General features: G+C 40.5%; 1 protein-coding gene across 2 annotated transcripts in view; it reads left to right on the top strand.

The window, feature by feature from the left end:
- The window catches only part of LOC148348805 (uncharacterized), an 83,310-nt gene extending 60,782 nt beyond the window's left edge, over positions 1-22,528 (top strand). For both annotated transcript variants that reach the window (XR_015847578.1, XM_088322225.1), the window contains one exon: positions 21,609-22,528. Coding sequence is in view for 1 of the 2 variants with exons in the window: in XM_088322225.1 (XP_088178351.1) it covers positions 21,609-21,786 (178 nt within the window). In the remaining variant the exon portion in view is untranslated. The remainder of the gene's footprint in view (positions 1-21,608) is intronic.
- Positions 22,529-23,474: the final 946 nt, after the last annotated feature.

The following is a 23,474-nucleotide window of genomic DNA, read 5'->3' as shown; positions in this document are numbered from 1 at the left end:
GTAATGTTTTACAGTGCTAACTTGCTGCAACTGAAAATGTTAGCTACGTATTACTGTCATTTTTACCCAACACCTATACGGGGAAAGATTTGTTTTTAAAAAAAAATATACAGAGATCCCTCGGTTTTCGCGGTTAATGTGGACCAGAACCACCCGCGAAAAGTACCGGGATAACATGGGGGGTCTGGGAACCATGAAACAGGATAAAGGGATTATAGCATCTGGGTTTCGCCATACTCTGTCAGAACCAGAACTGAGACAGGACCCACTCGCGTAACGTTTCTCTCAGTTTTATTGGGAAGAAGGGAAAGGATTGCACACACGATCTGGAGATCGTTGGTCGCAGGGAGCAGGTTGCCCAGCCGCCGAAGCGGTATTACCGTGGCGAGCGATGGCGGGGTCGGGAGCGGGAGAAAACAGATCAGAAGCCGAGACAGAGGGAACAAAATTCGTTGTCGAGATCAGAAAATGGGTCGGTAAACAGACGGGAGCCAGAACAGGAGTGAGTCAGGGTCGAAAAGCTTGCCTAGCGGGAACTGAGGTTTGCTGACGGACTGACAACAGGTGACAGAAAGACGGGGGTTTAAATAGTGACAGGGAGCCAATCAGAGTCCGGGGCAGTTGGCGCCAAAGGAGCGGGCACAGGTGCATCACATCGGTCTTTCTGTGTTGTGAATTATCACCATCTACTGTTAAAGAGTGTAATTGACCTTCATTTTTTTCTTCCTCTTAGCATTAGTTTGTCAAGGCAAACGCCTGCAACCGACTAAAAAAGGATCCGCGACCCACTTCCGGGTCCCGACCCAGCAATAGCGAAACACTGTTTACGAGACATACCAGCTCAGTAGCCTAGATGGTAGTGTGCCCGCTTTGAGACTGGGAGGTCGCTGGTTTGCGCCTCGGCCGAGTCATACCTAATTGGTAAAATGGCGGCGCCCTCTGTTGGCTGCGGCTGCATCGGCTCGCTACAACGGGTCAGGTGTATCGACATTTCGTTCTGTGTACATTGTTACAAAGAATGACAATACAAAGGAAATTATTATTATTATTATTATTATTATTTTTACCATGTTTGCTTTTTCAGGTTTTTGGGATAGAATAAATTGGATAAAAAGGGGGCGGGGCATATTGAGGAGAGTGGAAAGTAGCAGACATTGTTAGCACTGGGAGCGCTTCCTGCTGCTCGTCAATAAACAGGATGCTCTCTTGTTGTGTCATCGCAGACGTTTGAAGACAGATGCCGTACGGCAAAGAGAACAGCTTGCCGTCTGCATTTTCCGAAAGTCCCGCCAAAACTATATCGGGGATTCATATTTAGAATAGAATAGAATAGAATAGAATATACCTTTATTGTCATTGCTACAAATGGGCTAACATATTGTGACAACGAGATTGGGCATGACACTCCAGTTTTACACATTCATAGTGAGGTATGAGCAAGAAGATAAAGGAACAGAGAAGATAATGTTATAAGACAAGGGGGATAAGGCTATAGTTATAATTTACATGGTATTTACACAAGAAATGTCGGCATGTGGGATGTTACATACAGGGTTGTCGTGATAACGTTGGTATCGTAACGGTTGTGCAATATTGCATTTGGTGCAAAGTCATCATAGTGCAAAAATAGTCAGCATATGCATTGGTGCAAACATAGACATCATAGTGCAGAAACAGGAAATGGTCAGACATTTATCTCCCGAAGTAAGGTAGAGGAGAGGGGTAAAGATGACAATGAATGAAAACAGACGTTCCCAAAAGCTAGTCGTCACTTCTTTTCAGGACAGAACCAAAAACTTCGGTAATCGCCAGAACACGGAATAACAAAGGACTGATCTTGCCATATGCAAAAATAAATCTAGACCTAAATACCTCAAAATTCAGACTATAAGGCGCACCTGATATCAAGCCCTACCTGGTACATTTTTAAACAAAAAAACCATGCTGTACATGCATAAGCCGCACCTGACTATAAGCTGCATGTGCTCACGTTGGATGAATGAATGAAAACTTTATTTCGAACATTAAAATAAAAACAATAACTCGACAACAAAATAATGTTGCATAACATGTTGAAAAGGGGTAGTAAGAAGCAGATGCTTGTTTTCCCTACCCCTTCATCTTCCCTATTAAATACACCAATGATAATAACAACAATAGTAATAATATGAATAATAACAGTTATGATATAACAATAGCAACAATAACAACAATATTCCCAATCTTTAGTATCACTCATACCCCATTTACTTCATCTCTGTATTCTCTGTATGTTTTTTTTGTATTTATATTTGAACATGTGAATAGTTGGATATTGTTTGATCTCGCCTTGTAAATTGTTACAAAGTTTGACTCCACACACAGACACACACATACTTTTCCTGGTGGTTCTCACCTTTGGGATTACGAATTTACTACAGCGCCTTAAGTCATAGTTTCCCTGTTTCCGAATGAATCATTTTTGGATGTTTTCTGGCACTATGTTTTTGTTGACCTTAAATAGTTATGCAGTGAAACATTCTACTAGATCATCTGAATTTGAATAATTTGGACTGCAGGGATAGAACATTAGTATGATCTTGATATCCTACCCTGTGTATGGTTATAAATCACAGGTGTCAAACAGGCGGCCTGCAGGCCGGATCGGGCCCGCTAAGGGATTGAATCCGGCCCACGAGACAACACTCGGAGAAGCGCAAGAGAAAAACAAGTTGCAGGTTGAAATTTGTCAATTTGATGTTGCCAAAGCCAGGTGCCTCGAACAAAGACACTCTACTTGGATCTCTCTCTCTCTCTCTCTCTCTCTCTCTCTCTCTCTCTCTCTCTCTCTCTCTCTCTCTCTCTCTCCTGTCTTTCTTGTCGTCTATTGTTCTATTTGTCTCTCTCTATTTTTTGCCTCCCCACCATCTATTTCTCTCTCTCTTTCTCTCTTTTCCTTGTTCTCTTTCCATTTGCTTCTCTCTCTCTCTCTCTAACTCTCTCTCTCTCCTGTCTTTCTTGTCGTCTATTGTTCTATTTGTTTCTCTCTATTTTTTGCCTCCCCACCATCTATTTCTCTCTCTCTTTCTCTCTTTTTCTTGTTCTCTTTTCCATTTGCTTCTCTCTCTCTCTCTCCTTCTCTCCCTCTCTACCACCCCTTTTCTCCCACTCTCTGTCTCCGTCTCTTTCACTCTCCGTGTCTCTCTTTTTCTCTTCCTTTGTTGCTCTTTGTCTCTGTCTCTTATTTTGCTCTATTGTCTTTTTTTCCTTTTTTCTTTTGTCTTTCTTTCTTCCTACCCTTTGCGCTTTCTTTTCTCTTTTGTCTTTCTTTCTTCCTACCCTTTGCGCTTTCTTTTCTCTTTTCTCTCCTTCTGTCTTTCTATTTCACTTTGGATTTCTTTTTTCCTTTCCCTTTCTTTTCCGCCTCTCTCAGGACTTTTTATCCTTTGTTTCTCACGCTCTCTCCCTTTTTCTTTCTTTGTCCTGCCCTCTCTCCTTTTCCTTCCCTCTTTCTCTTATTTCTTTCTTTCTCTTTTTCTTTCTCTTGAATCTACTCGTCCGGCCCCCGAGAGAACGTTTGTTCTATCGTGTGGCCCCCGAGTTCAAATGACTTTGACACCCCTGTTCTAAATGCATGTTTTTGGTTAGAGAAAAAGGGGCTGTAGTGAACTTTTGTAATTATTGCCCCAGAGTTCTGCACAATATATTAAGTATGGCAGAAAAAGAGAACAATATAATAAATACAATGCATTATAGTTTAAAATGAATTTGGCTTCATTAATTATTGAAATGCTTTTAGATACTTTAGTATGTATGTGTCTGATGTGTGTTTTCCAGCTTAATTTATTGTCTAAAAACTCAATTTCTGATTCAGTGTATATCGCAGCGCCATCCATTTTTACTTCTAAATCTTGATTTGCCTTGCGATTACCAAAGAATATGACTTTGGTTTTATTTGTTTTTACATTTTAATGCGTACTTTGGGTATCCATTTGGTCTTGTATTTCGTCTTGTGTTTTTTCATGTATTGTGTCTTTTATTTTGTCATGTATTTTGTCCTGGATTTGTCATGCAATTTGTCACGTGTTTTATCATGTATTTGTTCATGTTTTTCTGTCATATATTTGTTTTGAATTTTGATTCTTATTTTGGGTATTTACTTGGTCTTGTATTATGTCATGTCTTTCGTTGTGTATTTTGTCTTGTATATTGTCGTGTATTTTGTCATATTTTTTGTCCTGAATTTGTCTTGGATTTCGTCCTGTATTTTGTCATGTACGTTGTCCTGTATTTTGTCACAACATGTTTTTCAAAAGAGGGGGCCCCAACCCTAACCCTAACCCGGCTCACCTTTTCACCTATAGATGGTAAGGCGCCCGCTTTGAGACTGGGAGGTCGCTGGTTCGCGCCTCGGCCGAGTCATACCTAAGACTTATAACATTGGTAAAATGGCGGCGCCCTCTGTTGGCTGCGGCTGCATCGGCTCGCTACAACGGGTCAGGTGTATCGACATTTCGTTCTGTGTACATTGTTACACAGAATGACAATACAAAGGAAATTATTATTATTATTATTATTATTCGTTGATCAACGAGTGAACCAATCAACGACGATTCCTTTCCTCATTGATCAACCAATAGGTGAAAAGCTAAGGCAACTGGGTCTCCTCATTTGATTACAACTTTGTTGTGACAAAAATCGCAACAAAATACATTGCATTTATGTAATACACATAGATTTGATGTGATTTACAGTATATATATATGAGTTCATTTATTTATTTGTCATACATTTGTAGGCATTTATCTATTTTTACATTCATCTCTACATTGGTCCTCCATACGCAATATTTCACTCTTTGTCGGTAAACGACGGGTAACACAAGTTTTCGGCCGGCGCTCAAATTTGGTGATGACTGAAACGCAGTTGAAATAACGACAGCCGAATGATGGATTCATTTCATCGACTTGGAAGAATGACGGACGGGGACGGCTAATGACAGACTGTCAGAGTTTGCCAAAGTACTTAAGTCTGCAAATCGATGCCTTAGTAGCAAGTTTATACAAGTCTGTGCTTTAGCTGAAATGCTAACAGATGAAACTAGCCAAACATATACTGTACGTAGCACTAGTTGTCAACAGGCCAATCTTGGATATGAGGTTCAAATCAGGGTTGGGTAGGGTTACTTTAACTTGATTACTTTCAATTACTTTTGGATTACTCCAATACCAAATATGCTAATAAAAGACAAAAGAAACTAAATATGAATAAAATGACTACATTTTGTGCAGGCTTGGGGAGTAACGGAATACATGGAATGGCAAAAATGATGTTGGCAAGCTGTTTGGATTTATTTTCATTTTGTTTCTGTCGCATTTTATGTTAGTTCTGCCGGAGATCAAAGAGATCAAAGCCAGGAGAGAAATCTTACCACGTGTTGTGAGTCAGTAGCTCAGGAGGTAGAGCGCTCGTCTTGGGATCAAGGGATCCCAGTTCGAATCCCGGCTCGTCCGTGTTACATGTCGAAGTGTCCTTGGGTAAGACACTGAACCCCTAATACCCCCAATAAGCAGGTTAGCGCCTTACATGGCTGCAAGGCCGCTATTGGGAAATGTGGAGCACATTGTAAAGCGCTTTGAGAAGTCATTGACTTGAAATAAAATGCAGATCATTTCATTTCATAACTCAAACTGTGTTCATGTAATTTTATTTACCTTATCAAAGGGCTGCTTTATTTTCATAAATGCATGCTGTTTTTTTTTGCTCTCTTTTTGTTGCCCAGGTAAAGGGCACGTCCCATTTTTGTTGTTTTTCGAATCCTCAAAATGAAAAGGACATCAAAAATTAGCTTTCTTTATTGCATTTCTTTCATTTTATCAAAACAATGAAGCATACTGTAAGTCAGTAATATTGTAAGGACGTTAAACTTGAGGAGGTATCTGAAAATAGGGAAGTCACTTGGTGCATTATTCTCCACAGGATGTCATTTTGATAGTATGCTAATATATACACACACAGCATCCATTGTAAGGCTTATATAAAGACGATTTGCCTCTTTCAACATTTTGGGGCGCCTACCCCACCTCTAAACTATTATTTTTGTTTCAGCCCACCCTCCTAGCATAAAAGTAATTGTCAGTCATTTTGATTAACCACTTGTGATTTATTTCGTACCTAATTTGTGCCCAGAATATTCTGTAACTTTAATTGATCTTCTCAGCTCCGGCGCTTCTTTTACCTATCTCCCAACCTGGATTTTGGAAGAAAAGGCATTCCTCTTCAATGGCCAGAGCATCTTCAAAAGAGAAGAAAAAACACTACCAGACACAAGCTATTATTAAAACAATGTTCTGTTTAGAAATTCATAAAATAGGCCTCCTCAATCCCAGTTCATTAATACCACCCAGACTTTATGAATATGTAAATGATTAGCGTCTCCAAACAAGTCTTGGTCGGCACACTGGAGCTTTCAACTTTACGCGATTGTGTCATTTACATATTCAGAGATGCGTTTTGTCGGAGTCGTCACGGATAAAAATATTTGAAAGTGGGATTGGGACACTTTCTTGTTACGTCATCTGATCTCGGTACGATATTTAGCTCCTTAAAACTTTTTATAACAGGGGTGTTGGACTCATTTTAACTCGGGGGGGGGGCACACGATAGTAGTATTCTTTCGGGGGCTGGACTACTAGATTTGAGAAAAAGAAAAAGAGAGAGGGTTGGACAAAGAAAGAGAGAAAATGAGAAAGAGAGTGAGAAAAGAGAATGTGAGAAACAAAAGAGATAAAAAAGAAAACCAGGCTGGGCCCACCAGAGATGAGAGTATCTCATCCAAGATCCAGGATGGCGGTACGTGCGAGTGCAGCGGCTTCAGGCTCTCCAGTTCGTCTGTTCTTTTATCCCTCACATTTTCCCTTTGACTACTCTCACGACTACGACAACATCCACAACATCCCGAGGGATATACAGAGACCACCAGGATCTCCCTGGGTGATCTGCCTGCCGACAAACGACTAAGACGGCGGAGGGAGCAAAAGCAAAAGCGAGGCTGCCGGTCGGGCCTAGCTGCTAGGCTAAGAAGGCTACCACACAGACCAGCGCTTCCGAGCATGTTCCTGACCAATGCCGGATCCATCGTTCACAAAATTAGTAAATTTGAGCTGCGGTAAAAACAGGGGGTGGGGGGCTATGTGCTGCAATAACAGCAGAATCATTGACATACACTGCTCACCCGATATAGTTTCTAGCAGTTTCGGGTAGAGCAGCAAGGTGGCGCAGTGGTTAGCGCATGTGCGGCACAGTTCATGTCTTGGGAACCTCCTGCGTGGGTTCAAATTCAGCTCCAGACTTCCTGTGCGGAGTTTGTATGTTCTCCCTGTGCTTGCGTGGGTTTCCTCCGGGTACTCCGGTTTCCTCCCACATTCCAAAAACATTCATTTCAGGTTCATTGGCCGGTCCAAATTGTCCCTATGTGTGAATGAGCGAGCGAGTTGTCTGTCCCTGTGTGCCCTGCGATTGGCTGGCAACCAGTTCAGGGTGTCCCCTGCCCACTGCCCGATGATTGCTGGGATGGGCTCCAGCACCCCCGCGACCCTACTGAGGATAAGCGGTGCAGCTAATGAGATGAGACAATAAAGGTATATTCTATTCTATTCTATTTTATCTCTTTTGTTGCCAGAGGTAATATATGGCCAGCCGGATTAAATCATCTAAGGGCCCAAATTTGGCTTGTGAGCTGTATGTTTGAAATGATTTGTGTACACAATTTAAAATGATGAAGAAATGTACGAAATATGGGTAAAACGTATAAGTTGACAGGTATGCTTTTATGAGAGCGCCACTGCCCCCTACTGTACTGGAGGAGTACTTCTATTTGATCCTGTTCTGAGAAGGACTTTGGCTCTTGTTTTTCCTTCCCCCCCTGAAGATCTTAAAGCCCCCTTGACCCGCATACTCAACCCCAGCCTGAACCGCCCAGCCGGTGGGTAACCCCTGAGTTCACCCCCCCTTTGGGATGCGATTCACATCCTTCCTTTTCAGTTGGAGCTGTGTTACGGTTTTCCTTGTATCTTTTTGATCGCCATCTGCTCAGCCGAATCCTTAACCCACCAAAAGTGTCTCAACTCACAGACAGGAAGCATCACCTGCAGTTTTACCTCATTTCCTGCTGTTCCATTTATTATCTTTGTTGTACAAAACTGTGAAAACATATACCTTGTACTTCTTTGGGGGTTTTATTGCTGCTAAATGTAATTGAACTGATTTTCGTTACAGTACGATACAGTATTATCTGTCATTTTTGAATAGTGCACTATTACAGGGGTTCTCATGACGTAGATCGCGATCTACCGGTGGATCACTGAAGTAGTATTGGTAGATTCAATGCTCTGCCTTCAGAGATTTCGTCTTCAACCTCAGTGGAAGTCTGTAACTCTAGGCTTAAAACACACTTCTATTCTATAGCTTATGAATGACCTATGTTTCATATTGACGATGTGCAGCCCCTTCTCAAGGTTTATTCATTTTACTGACTTCTTCCTTGACCTCATGTAGGTTTTAGATCAGGGGATGCTGTCATCATAGTCTGTAGTTTGCAATAATCTATGGTCTGTGCAGCCCTTTCAGACTCCTTGTGAGTAAGGGTGTCACAAATAAACATGACTTGACTATTTAGTACTTTGTATTTGTTGGGACAGGCTAGTGCAGGTTGTCAGCATAGACATCAGTGTTTCTTTGAAGAAGTAACAAATTAGAGAATTCCAAATTTTGTTGACGTAAATTGTAATCTATTACAATTGTTTGTTTTTAATATTTTCCCTATGATGTAATAACTATTGAGTGATAAACAAACGGAATGAAATGTAATACTTGCATTTAAATTTATGTATTGTATGCTGCACGCCGGATGAGTAATTAGCGCGTCCGCAGCATATTTCTGAGGTCTTGGGATCAAATCCAGCTACCGACCTGCTTGTGCGGAGTTTGCATGTTATTCCTGTTCTTGCGTGGGTTTTCTCCGATCACATGAGTGATGTGAAGCCCATAGGCATGATGGATATGGAGTGTCTCAGCAAAGTGTTGCTTTGCAAGCTCTAAAGATATGAACGGTTCATTGCTTCCACACGTTGGTGTACACGTTTCCTTCTATTTTTTTTTTGTATATATTCAGAGTAACATGCTGTCAGTAGCATGGCAGCGCAGTAGTTAGCGCATGTGCGGCACAGTTTTTAGGTCATGAGATCGAACATCCTGTGTGGAGTTTGCATATTCTCCCCGTGCTTGCGTGGGTTTTTTGTGGGCACTCCGGTTTCCTCTCACATTCCAAAAACATGCATGTCAGGTTAAATGGCCGATCCAAATTGTCTCTAGATGTGAATGAGCCAGTGAATTGTCTGTCTCTGTGTGGTGGCCTGCGAATGGCTGGCAACCGGTTCAGGGTGTCCCCTGCCCACTGCCTGAAGACAGGTTGGATGGGCTCCAGCGGGCCCCGCGACCCTATTGAGGATAAGCAGTGCAGATGATGGATGGATGGATGATATATGATGTTGGACTTTATCAATATATTGTACAAATAGATATAGAAAACAAATCTTAAATTAATGACTAATTAGGTATATGTCTGAATTTTGATTATTAACCACAAATGTAAGTATGTGCCTGGTTTGAGTACAGTCCATTTAAGTATTTCCGATTCATCGAACTGCACTACAGCAGAGCAGTAATGCTTGTTTCTTGTAAGAACATCATGGGACAAAAGACGTTGGCAATTAAAAAAAGACTGACTTGAATTGAGTCATGGGGCTTGGATATTTTTATTTGTTAAAGCGTGCATTGATAAATACTGTGAGCATTTAATTCCATTATGAAGGACGTTGTTGGTGAATCTCTTTGACTTGATCATTTCTAAGTAGCTGAAAAGGTATCAGCACCACTATACTCATCTCATTAGCCACACCGCTTATCCTCAGTAGGGTCGCGGGGGGTGCTGGAGCCCATCCCAGCAATCATCGGGCAGTGGGCAGGGGACACCCTGAACTGGTTGCCAGACAATCGCAGGGCCACCACTGTACTATTACTATAATTTAGACCAGTCTCTATGTAGTATGTTGTAAATATGTTTTCCTGTTTACTGAAACTCTTTATTACATGTTTACCCTGGAGTGTCATGTTTCACAGCATTCATATCAATGACCATCCATCCATTATCTGCACTGCTTATCCTAAGTAGGGTTACGGGAGTGCTGGAGCTCAGCTATTTTGGGGCAATGGGCAGGGGACACCTTGAACTCCTTGCCAGCCAATTGCAGGGCACATGGAGACGGACAACTCAGTCCCACCCAGGGACAATTTGGACCAGCCTATTAACCTGGATTGTATGTTTTTGGAATGTGGGAGGAAACAGGTGACACAAGCTAGAAACGGAGACAGGACCCAATGGCGTTTGTTTTACTCAGTTTTATTGAGAAAGAAAGCAGTGGTTGCTTCCACGAGCCGATTGTTATCAATCACTGGTAGCTAATGGTGGCACTTCCGTGTCGAGAGAGGGTAGTCGTAGTCAGCGGGAAACAGGTCGATGGCCGGGACGGAGGAGCAAGGCAGAAATGGGTCCAGAAACAGGTCGGTAACAGGTATCAGACAGGAAACAGGGAAAAACGAGTCGATGGCCGGAACGGAGGAGCAAGGCAGAAACGAGTCCAGAAACAGGTCGGCAACAGGTATCAGGCAGGAGAAAACAGGGCAGGAGTATGTCGGATAGTACAGCGCTTGCCTAGCTGAAAGCTTAGGTTCGCAGACCGTCTGACAGCTTCCTCCTGGAAGACAGGGGTTTAAAAGGAGTCAGGGAGCCAATCAGCGACCAGGGCTGTTGGCGGCATCTGTAATCATGACAACAGGAGTGCCCGGAGGAAACCCCTGCAAGCACGGGAGAGAATGCAAACTCTGCACAGGGAGGCAGGATTTGAACCCATGACCTCAAAATTACCGCCCTGACATCAATGACAATAAAGATAATTCAATTAAAAAAAAAAAAAAGATTTTTTTTCTGCTTCCGACTCATCGGATCGTTCTTTTACCACAATTGAGTCCGTATTTTATGTGTAGACACTTAATTCTCTGGCGCAGACAACCTTGGCTACCATTTTCTCCCTGACCCAGACCTCCGCATGACAAAGATCCCAGCATAAATCACAACACCTTTGTTGGTATCTTATCAGATCTTTCATAATGTCCTTTTGTAGGAGGTCTGTCATCTTTACAGCAACATAAAAGCGACATTGTGCCAGCTTGACCTTATACTTACTGTAGGCTCAAAAGCAAGACTATAAAAGACGTTCGACTACATTAACTCTCTTAGCCGAGTTTTTCCGTCACAAGCCATTTCCCTGCGATTTTTGTCATTACACAGCTTAGGAAATATTCTTATTGTTTTTTTTTTACTTCCCTTTTTTTTTGCTGCAGCAGACTCTATTGAGTTAGGTAACTCAAAACAGGATGTTTCGCTGTGCAATTACCGCTCACGAGGAATGATGGAGGAACAAACAGAAGCTGAAGTCATAAGGAGAAGTGATTTCAGTTTGGCTCTGGGGTGGATGTCTATTGTTTTACGTACTCTGGTTACTCTTTGTTTGCTCTGCTTCCTGTACGGTCGCATGGCCAAGTGACTCGGATGACCTTTGCTGGATATTCCTGTTTGTTTATTTCGGGAAAAGTCGTTTCTTTCCTATTTCAAGTCATGTCGTTTTAATCAGGGATGCACCATAACTGTTTTTTTTCCTGATGATACCTCTAATTAGAAATCCTGCTTCTGGAAACTGATACAGATTAAATAGATACACACACACATATATATATATATATATATATATATAATGTATAAATGTAACCGCGGTGTACCTGTCCCACCAAAGATCCACAATCACGCTGGACTGGATGATGAGGTTTTTATTACAGTTTCTGCAAATGAAATGAGTCACAACATTAGCATCTCTGCTGGCTTTGATCTTTTTGATCTCGTTGGCAGCTCTCTCTGTAGACTGCCCAAAGCATATCAAAGAGCTTTCTTTTCAATTTACATAAAATACATTTCAGAATATCACAATACATTTTTACATCCATTTTAACAAGATACTTTTAACAAGAGATCGTATAGTGGTTTTTTTTAACGTTTACAATGAATTCAATATATTTTTCTTTTGTCTGAATTTTAACCAACATCATCCTTTTTATAAATATGGGAAAATAGAAATAATAACAATGATGAGTATAAAAACGGATACAATTTACCTGCAGATGAAATGAGGCACAACATTAGCTACTCTGCTGGCTTTGATCTCTATAAGGGGAATTAACATTTTAGTACAACAGAAACAAAACGAAAATAAATCCAAACAGCTTGACAACATCAATCAAATTACTGTGCATATTGAGAGATTTGTCAGCTGTGGTTGTAATGTTTTTTGGGGCGGCAGTAGCTCAGGAGGTAGAGCGATCGTCTTAGGATTAAGGGATCCCAGTTCGAATCCCGGCTTCTCCGTGTTATATGTCGAAGTGTCCTTGGGTAAGACACTGAACCCCCAATACCCCCAATAAGCAGGTTAGCGCCTACATGGCTGCACAGATCACGGCTGCTATTGGGAAATGTGAAGCACAATGTAAAGCGCTTTGGGAAGTCATTGACTTGAAAAGCGCTATATAAATGCAGATCATTTCATTTAAAATTTACTTTTTTTGTGAAGCACCAAAAGATGTGTCTTACCGTTGGCAGCTCTCTCTGTAGACTGCCAACAAACCCCGCCTCCCGGTCACATGTCAGAAGCCAAAACCAAACCCTACCCCATACCAGCAGGCACTATTGGACTCATCATTGCAGGACACTTACCAAAAACTATACACATATTTCAGCAGGAATCTCAATAAAACAAAAGTTATTATTGCACCCGTTACTCATATGTGTGTATATATATATATATATATATATATATATATATATATATATATATATATCTAGCTTTTTTTTTTTTTTTTTTTTCACTGTAAGCAATACGTAGAACAATTAAACATGTGCACATTCATATTAATTTGAAGTGTGTCTTAACATTGTACAGCTTTGTCTATTATTTGCCCGCATGTAGGTTTTAGATCAGGGGGTGGTGTCATAGTAGTCTGTGGTTTGCAATAATTTGTGGTCTGTGCAGCCCTTTGAGACTCTTTGTGATTAAGGGCGTCACAAATAAACATAACTGGACTTCGATAAAAAAGTATAGTTAGAGAAACTTAAGCTTGACTTTATCATGAATCTATCAATAAAGGGCTATCAAATACTACACATCTTCCGTAGTTGCCTAAGCCAGTTCCAAGCAAATCACAAAATATGTATTTTCTTTGAAAACTAGAAAAATCGGAAGAAAAATAATACAACAAATACTCATTTTTATCTGGACAATAGCAATTGTTCCTCAAAGAGCTGTACAGACTGCAGACTATTATGACACCATCCCCTGATCCAAAACCTACATGAGGGCAAGGAAAAACTCAAAACCTCAGCATGAGGGAAATCGAGAAATCTCGAGAAGGGACCACACATGAGGTCATCCCCCTTCCGGGATAACCAGGCTGCAAGGAAATATTCCAACAGATATACTACAAAAATACTACTACACTTTCAACTTAAAAATAGTACTCTTAAATGCTACTACGGAGAAAAAAAAGGGGAAATTCTTCCATTTTGAATTAGGATTTTCAATGTCAGTACTTACTTTGTTTGTCAATAATAACTCTAATTAGCACAATAATAATGAAATATGGTAATGGGTGTGCTCATTAGGTTAAAATATGTCACATCTATGCATTATACGTATTTAGTTTTTCCGGAAGTTCAAGGTATTTTCCCAGAATCTTATCATTTGCCACTACTTTAATACCCCTTTATTTCCAATGGAATAAATAACAATTTGCTCGTTATTGAAATGATCCCTCTTCAGATCATTTTTTTTTTACTTAGACAAATATTTTTCAACACTACCCATACTCTTAACCCATACTCTTCATAAATATAAATTAGCATAATTCCTCATCATTCAATGCAGGTATTTTCAAAACCAAAAAAATTGCTCCCTAATTGGTTTATATTCGATTTAGTCTAATAATTAAATCCAAAATTCAAGTAAATTGTTACATTTATACAAGATATCTCCATTTTTTTAAATGTGGTCATCAATAAAAATACTCTTGGAAATAGTAAAAAAAAATGATATAAAAAGTGAATATCTAGTCTTAATACATATTTACATCTGATATTTTCTAAGGGCGGCAGTAGCTCAGGAGGTAGAGCGCGCGTCTTGGGATCAAGGGGTCCCAGTTCAAATCCCAGCTCGTCCGTGTTATATGTCGAAGTGTCCTTAGGTAAGACATTGAACCCCTATTACCCCCAATAAGCAGGTTAGCGCCTTACATGGCTGCAAGGCCGCTATTGGGAAATGTGGAGCACATTGTAAAGCGCTTTGGGAAGTCATTGACTTGAAAAGCGCTATATAAATGCACATCATTTCATTTTAAAATTTCTAAGCATGAATACATGCTTACATTGTATTCATATAGGCAGACGTTTATCCTCAACTCGATTACTTTAAAAATCGATTCTCCGCCAACAGATTTACATGGGTGCATCAAGCTACTAAGTGTACATGGCAGAGCTTCAGGCTAAACCAATTGATCCTATACATTTTGTTTGCTTGGCCCAAATGGAGAGTATTGATATAGTGAATATGGATTTACACTATTAGAGTTGGCAAAGATTTTCAACATTCGTAAAATTGAACACGTATCGGCTCACGGGCAACAACGTGCATGAGAAAACATTAGTCTTTACGGCACTTTGTAGAAAAAATCTTTGCTGTTCAGGCGCTACAAAGGCTTACAGATGCGAATACGATCATAAGAAAATCAGCCGATATTGGATATTCATGATTAATGAGCCCCGAGACTGATTGATCTGTCTGGGACGGTCATGACAGGCAAAATGTTTCATTACGGGAATCGATGATTGTGTGTCTTGACAGCAAATTTTCGAGTGCGTAAAGAGCTAATCTAACGTTTGATCAGCGGCGTATGATGGGGCTCATTAGGATAGAAAGGTTCAAAGATCGGAAAAGATATTGACGATATCAAAGCTGCGTTGTATGAGATCCGAACAGCTCGGTGATAGCAGGACATGATGTCTTTCTCTTTTCCTCAAGGTTCAGCATAAAAGTGAATTTAATCTAAAGGTGTACCATGTGCAGGGTTGGGTAGGGTTACTTTAACTGGATTACTTTTAATTACTTTTGGATTACTCCAATACCTCATCTCATCAGCTGTACCGCTTATCCTCATTAGGGTCGCGGGGAGGCTGGAGCCCATCCCAGCCATCTCCGGGCAGTGGGCAGGGGACACCCTGAACTGGTTGCCAGCCAATCGCAGCACACAGGGACAGACAACTCACTCGCTCATTCACACATAGGGACAATTTGGACCGGCCAATTCACCTGAAATGCATTTTTGGAATGTGGGAGGAGTGCCTGGAGGAAACCCACGCAAGCACGGGGAGAACATACAAACTCCGCACAGGAAGTCTGGAGCTGGATTTGAACCCACGCAGGAGGTTCCCATGACATGAACCGTGCCGCACATGCGCTAACCACTGCGCTGCCGTGCTGCCCCCTACTCCAATACCAAATATGCTAATAGAAGACAAAAGAAACTAAATATGAATAAAATGATGACTCACAACACATGGTAAGCTTTCTCTCCTGGCTTTGATCTCTTTGATCTCTGGCAAAACTAACATAGAATGCCACAGAAACAAAATGAAAATAAATCCAAACAGCTTTTTGCCGTTCCATGTATTCCGTTACTCCCCAAGCCTGCACAAAATTTAGTCATTTTATTCATATTTAGTTTCTTTTGTCTTTTTTTAGCATATTTGGTATTGGAGTAATCCAAAAGTAATTGAAAGTAATCAAGTTAAAGTAACCCTACCTAACCCTGACCATGTGCATGGGAACAAGCTAACCTACCTAGCCAAGTGACGCTGCCCTACAACGAACGAGATTCCGTACGATCTTTCGTAAGTTGAATTTGTTCGTAAGTTGCTTTAGTGCTATATTTTGTAAGTTTATGAAATGAAATGAAATGATCTGCATTTATATAGCGCTTTTCAAGTCAATGACTTCCCAAAGCGCTTTACAATGTGCTCCACATTTCCCAATAGAGGTCTTGCAGCCATGCAAGGCACAAACCTGCTTATTGGGGGTATTAGGGGTTCAATGTCTTACCCAAGGACACTTCGACATCTAACACGGACAAGCCGGGATTCGAACTGGGATCCCTTGATCCCAAGACGAGCTCTCTACTTCCTGAGCTACTGCCGCCTGGTTTACAGAAGTATGTTTAAGGCTCGTATAATTGACCTGTATTGTTTTGTACTAACAAATAAACATTTCATAAAATGCTATGCTCTATAAAGATAAATAAAGTTGAGTTTAACTTACTTTTGGGATATGCGCTTCAAAAGGACCTCCGTGGTGAAAAAGTGGCCGAAAAAAAGCGTTTTGACCATTTTCTCAACCGCATCAAGCTTTCTTATTCGCCTTTCATTTCAAAAGAAACGGCTCACCTTGTCTTTGCACTTTACACCAACTATGTCAAATGGATGAATGAGAGATTAAACAATAAAAATGTAAAAATACAGAGACACCGAATAGAATGTTGACACACGAACTAGGAAGAGGAAGCAGATTTCTTCAGGGTGGATGCTGGGTGACCTCTCACAGCGCCACCACACACCGGTAGTGGCGGAAAAAAGCATTACAGTAATGTGTACACAATACAAAATCTAACATACAGCGTATCTACCATTTTTCGCCAACTATATCGAATGGATGCACAGGATATTAAACAATAAAAAAGTTCTTAGCGCGCTGGAGATGCAGTATACAATGTTTACACACGATCTAGATAGAGAACGCGCATTTTTCTACTTCTGGGTGGATGCTTTGTGAGCTCTCTCAGCGCCACACGCCAGTAGCAGCGGGAAGTAGCACTACAGTAGCATCCTGTACTCGGAAAAATCTAACTTACAGCAATGTCCAGATATTTTCCGACATCCTGAAAAAGAAAATCGAATCTACGATCATACGTAAGTTGAATGGTCATAAGTATATTGGACACCTGCAAAGGAGGTTGCATAGGATACCAGAGTTCTTATTTTGACTATTATTCCACACTGTTGTTTGTTTTTTTGAGGTCTTCAGTGATTGAAAAGTGCTATATAAATGCAGACCATTTACCATTACCAAATACCTCATGTGCGGTCCCTTGTCAAGTTTTTTTCAAGGTTTTGAGTTTTCCCTTGCCCTCGTGTAGGTTTTAGATCAGGGGATGGTGTAATAATAGTCCGTTGTCTGTAGTAGTCTGTGGTATGTGCAGCCCTTTGAGACTTCTTGTGATTAAGTGCTAAAGAAATAAACATGACTTGACTATTATGCTCTCGGCCAACAATGTGTCTGTTCTTTGATCGACACACCCTTTAGGTCGAATTTGCTTTTTCTAACCTAGGATATTTAATAAAAAGAAAGGGCTCAGAGGCTGACCTTTAAAACACATTGGAAAATTATTACTTGAGGGTTTTTGTACAGTCCTTCCCTGTTCTCTCTGTGAGTTCAAAATTGGTTGATTTATTCTCTCTTTATTATTAGTGTCTACTAAACTATAAACCTAGCTAGCCTGCTTTTCCTTTTAAAGCAGAAAAAAAAGTTTGAGATAGGGAATGTTCCCCAGGCGCTGACAATGTCCTACTACAAAGCCTTTGAAACAGAGCTGAAATTCATGAATGATGGACAGCTGCTATCGTATCGGATACGGCCTTTGGAACCACATCGCAGTAGGGTGCCCTTACTCTTTGAGACTGCGGAAGCGTTTGGTGCAATTGAGGGCTAGCATCAACCTTAAAAAGGATAAAGGTTTTATGTGATGTTATATTGTCACTAGGATCTAAATTTAACCTGATTTGTCCTTGTTTGGATATCTTGAATACCAAAACTAGAGCAAACAGCACAACTTGGACACTAACTTCAAACTTGAAGCAAGTGGTTTTGCAGATAAATACTGGAGATTGGCTTGAAACTGTCATGATTACTGATGTGAGGCACGTGTGCCGGCTCCTTTGGTGCTAACTGCCTTGGATTCTGATTGGCTCCCTGTCACTATTTAAACCCACTCCTATCTGTCCCCTGTTGTCAGTCCGTCTGCGAACCTCAGTTTACTCTAGGCAAGCTTTTCGACCCTGACTCATTCCTGTTTTTGCTCCCGTCTGTTTCCCAACCTGTTTTTTGATCTTGACCCCGTCTGCTCTCCCGTCCCGGCTTATGACCCATTTTTGATCCCGACATCTACTCTTCCGTCCTGGCCTACGACTCGTTTCCAACCCTGACCACGTTTATTTTCTCCTTGTCCGAGCTGTTTTCCGCCCCTTGTCCCACCGCCATCACTCGCTACGGAAGATCTACTTCCGTACTCGGATCACAATTTGAGTGCAAGGGCAACTTGACTAGAGTACTGCCAGAAGAAGCTGTCCTTGAGCCTGCTGGTTCTGTCTCTGAAGCTCTGCATCTTGCTGACTTTGCGAGTCCTAGAGAAATCAATAATTAAATAATAAAACAATAATCAAAATCAGCAAAATAATGTGCAAAATGTCTCTTTATTTAATTGTTTTTTCGTAGAGCAATATTAAACAGCTGTGTTGAAAAATAAGCGATAAAATATAAAATAAAAGATATAGAATACAAAAATACCCAATCTAACATGTTAATAAAGAGAATTTAAGTAGTGTTACAAAAAATAACACTTTAATAAAAATAGTGTAATATGCAAATGTGGGGGTGGGGTTTAATGTGGGCTTTTACTCCCCCGGGTGGAGTTAAAGGGCCTCATGGCATGAGGGTGAAATAATCTCAGTCTGTACGTGGAACAATATATTCTATGCATTCGCAACACAACAATTGCAATCCAAAATTGTATCTATAAAGCATAACCGTACATGATATCGGGAACAAAAACAAAACAAAATTCCTTTGTAACACCTCAGTTAATGGAAAATATGATTATATCACCCAGTTGTTATCCGCTACGTTAACCGACCGGCTTTAAAACCACTGCCGTCCATTCAAAAGCTTCGTCCTGCTCCGTCTTTCCCCGTGCTTCGGTTCTACGCTTCTTTCATTAGACGCTGTGTGCAAACCACTGGAGCGACTTGATAGTTGCCAGGTCTGTGCCAGAAGGGTTCATCTGCAGGAGATAAGACTAAAACCAGACCAGAACAGCCCCGGGCGCTCTCTCTGACATCGTCTAATGCTCGCCTGATAGAGCCGCCTGGAATGCGCTATCTCGTACCCGTCTTCCTCGGCGTAGTATTTTGACTTCACTCGTCAAAGATTCGGGGAATTGTTGAAGTTGTGGGGGTTTTTTTCAGAAGTGTCAACCCAGAAATACTCTCTTGGAGTGGTGGGCGGAATGGCAACATAGATCTGGAGTTTTTTTAAAGGAAAATTGAGTTTTGGATCTAATTTTGGGTCTATAAAGACTAGTTCATTTTTGACATTTTTTTTCCTTTGGCATTCTACTAATTAAAATATTTCTGATCATTTTCCATCCATCCATCCATTATCTGCACCGCTTATCCTCAGTAGGGCCGCGGGGATGCTGGAGCCCATCCCAGCGATCGTCGGGCAGTGGGCCAACTAACCTGACATGCATGTTTTTGGAATGTGGGAGGAAACCGGAGTGCCCGGAGGAAACCCACGCAAGCACGGGGAGAACATGCAAACTCAACACAGGAGGTTCAATCTCATGACCTCAGAACTGCGCCGCACACGCGCTAACCACTGCGTCACCGTGCTACTGACAGCATGTTACTCTAAACATATATAAAAAAATAAATAGAAGGAAACCTGTACACTAACGTGTAGAAGCGGTGAACTGTTCATATTTGTGCAATCTTTAGAGCTTGCAAAGCGACACTTAGCCGAGACACTCCATATCCATCATGCCCCTGGGCTTCACACCATTCAAAAATGTCCTTCTTTATTACTCGGTACTATCAAAGGGAATGTTCTTTCTTCTCCAGGCATGGTGCATTGCAAAAATAACAAAACTGATCATTTTCCTTTTGTGTTAAACTAAAAGAAAACAAAATTGTGACTTATTAACACATTTCTTACATTTTTCTTTCACGTTTTAAAGATCTGACATTAGCATAACCTGGTCTGACTTCAGGACCCAGCATACCACCCTCATGACAAGCCGCGACCCAAAAATAACGTGTTTGTTTTATTTGCCAGTAATTTGATTTTTTTAATGAAAAAAATAATAATTTAGTTTTTAAATTGTTGGCCATTATTTCGTGTTTAAAACAAAAAAAAAAATGAAAATGCCATACAATTTTCTTTTTCCTTTAACGAAAAGAAAAAATATTCAGTTATTTTCATTAATAACATAAATATCAATTTATTGAAATTAAATGAATAATAAATACAAAATAAATAAAAATACAATTTAGAAGTAAAGTATTTTTAAGTGTCATTTCCTTTGAATTAATGACAATAATAATAAATAAAAGTCAATAACATACAAACAAATTATTTAAAACAATTACATATAGATTGAAATATTAAGTAAAATGAATGTATTTCTTTTTATTTTTTCATTTGTTTTCAAAATACAATATAAATGTATAAAGCAGTGTATCATTGGATATTATTATATGATTAAATAAGTAAAATACATTGAGAAATAATATGTCAAAAAGAAAATACATAAATATTTAAGATAAAATCAAAAATGAAAATGAAAAAATAAATCAAAAATGAAAAAATAAATGTATACAAATAATATATATATATATATATATATATATATATATATATATATATATATATATATATATATATATATATATATGTGTGTGTGTAGTTAGCATTTTTTTTGTTCATGTGCAAACGTAAAAAAACAACATTCTACTTTCTGGACAGTTTGAATAGAAATGTGCATTTATTTAACATTAATCTTTAATGCAAAGACATTAGCGGCTAGCGGCAATGTCCTCAATGATAACATTAGCATTAAAAGTTAAGGTCTGTGATATTGGCATTAGCTGCTAAATTATTTAGCATTAACTTCCAAAGTGATGCTATCAGCTAAGGCAAAGCCAGCCACTAAAGTAAGCTGTCCGCTAATGTGGTTAGCGGTTGCGCTAACAAAACTATGCGCTAAAACCGGGCCAGGAAGTACCTGGTATGGAGCAGAACAAGCCCCACAGACGATCTGACCATATTTTAATATATCTATATCGCCCTTCACTTCCTGAATCATGGTTGGGAAGTAACAGAATGGCGTTATGTAATTAGGATATGAAAAAAATGTCTTAGTTTTATGTTACAGCAGAGGGGTCCAAACTTCAGATTTGAAAACAGCCAGTGTCTTTGCAAATTAGGCAGATGAAGTTGTTTTGGATTTGGGTAAAAATATACGCTAATTCCTGCTTGTCCTGTAAGTGGCGGCCCTCACATTCAACTTTTCTTTTTTTTTTGGTTTAGAGTCACCATGTCGGAAATGGAATGGGCTAAAATTCTCACAGAAATCCAAGGTCAAGGTGGCCAAAGAGCCGTTTTTTCCACCTGTCCATTCCTGATCTCCCTGTTTGTCTCCGGCTACGACCTGTTTTTGACCCCGACCACGTCTGCTCTTCCGTCCCAGTTCACGACCCGTTTTTGATCCCGACCACGTCTTCTCTCCCGTCCCGTCTTTCGACCAGTTTTTGATCCCGACCACGTTTTTGCTCTCCTGTCCCGGCTATCGACTGTTTTTTCCGTCCTAAACCCCGCCATCTCCCGCTACGGAATTTTGGGGGAGACAGTAGCTCAGGAGGTAGAGCGCTCGTCTTGGGATCAAGGGATCCCAGTTCGAATCCCGGCTCGTCCGCGTTACATGTCGAAGTGTCCTTGGGTAAGACACTGAACCCCTGATACCCCCAATAAGGCTGGCTGCAAGGCCGCTATTGGGAAATGTGGAGCACATTGTAAAGCGCTTTGGGAAGTCATTGACTTGAAAAGCGCTATATAAATGCAGATCAATTGCAAGAGCAGCTTCCTTCCCGCATCCAGCAAGCACCAGATTGCGGTGCTGCCTTTCCTGTTTCTATCAATAACCTTGTGGTTAACGCTACGCATTTGGGTCCTGATTCCGTTCTGGTCGTGACAATGGTGATAAAATAAAATCCATGCGTTTATCACTTTTCAGCTTGATCACTGTAATAAATTGCTCTCTGGTCTCCTGATGTCTAGCATCAACAGTCCTGATTCCGTTCCGGTCGTGACACCAACGTCTCTTACTTTCGTCAATGCTGTTGTGTTTATACATGGTCCCTTTAAGAAAGGACATGTCCTTAGTGGTTAAGGGATCCAACCAACCAAGTCGTAACTGTATCAGATTCCATTTTCAAAGTAAGTCTCCCAACCCTGCCCGTCATGAATATTGAACAATGCTTTTTGAAGACGGAGCCTAACTGATGAAACCAGACCCGTTCTTCCTGAAGACCTCCAGGTCCGAAACCCCCGCAATCCCGTCTCCTGCATTAACATCTTTATAACGTATCAGCAGTACCTGTCAAAGGTTTAAACAAAGCTTTTGTTGCTCTGCCTTTCAAATAATTTGTAGCGATTCCGCCCCGGTGAGGATGGGCGGGGGCCTGTCACGATAGGCACTCTAAAGTCTGCCTGTCTGAAAACACGGATGGAATTCGGCTGCGGGGCAGATGGGTATCATTTTGACACAAGGAGGTGGAATGTGTTTTCTGCAAGGGGGTTGCCAGGAGTATATGTGTTGAAGGAAAGGGGCGGAGAAGGCCCTCGTATACAGCGTAAGGAATACATGTTATGGCATTACGTAATTAGGACACTTCTTTCCAATAAAACTGTGAGTAACGTTACGCAAGTGGGTCCTGTTTCTGTTCTGGTCCTGACACATTGTATTTAAATTATCAGTCTTTTATGATTACATTTGGTATTGGAATAATCCGAAAGTAATTGAAAGTAATCAAGTTATCTTAACACTATACGATGGTATTCGGACAACGTGACTGATTACATTTTTCAACATGTATTTAGTAAACAGGGTTGGGTAGGGTTACTTTAACTTGATAAAATAAAATAAACTAAATATAAACAAAATGACTAAATTTTGTGCAGGCTTGGGGAGTAACGGAACACACGGAACGGCAAAAATGATGTTGGCAAGCTGTTTGGATTTCTTTTCATTTTGTTTCTGTCGCATTTTATGTTCGTTTTGCCGGAGATCAAAGAGATCAAAGCCAGGAGAGAAAGCTTACCACGTGTTGTGAGTCATCATTTTATTCATATTTAGTTTCTTTTGTCTTTTATTAGCATATTTGGTATTGGAGTCAT

Source organism: Urocampus carinirostris, chromosome 18, assembly GCF_059441175.1.
Source record: "Urocampus carinirostris isolate Australia breed hairy pipefish chromosome 18, RoL_Ucar_1.0, whole genome shotgun sequence".
NCBI classification, from domain to species: Eukaryota; Metazoa; Chordata; class Actinopteri; order Syngnathiformes; family Syngnathidae; genus Urocampus; species Urocampus carinirostris.
This window is presented reverse-complemented; position numbering and strand designations above follow the sequence as displayed.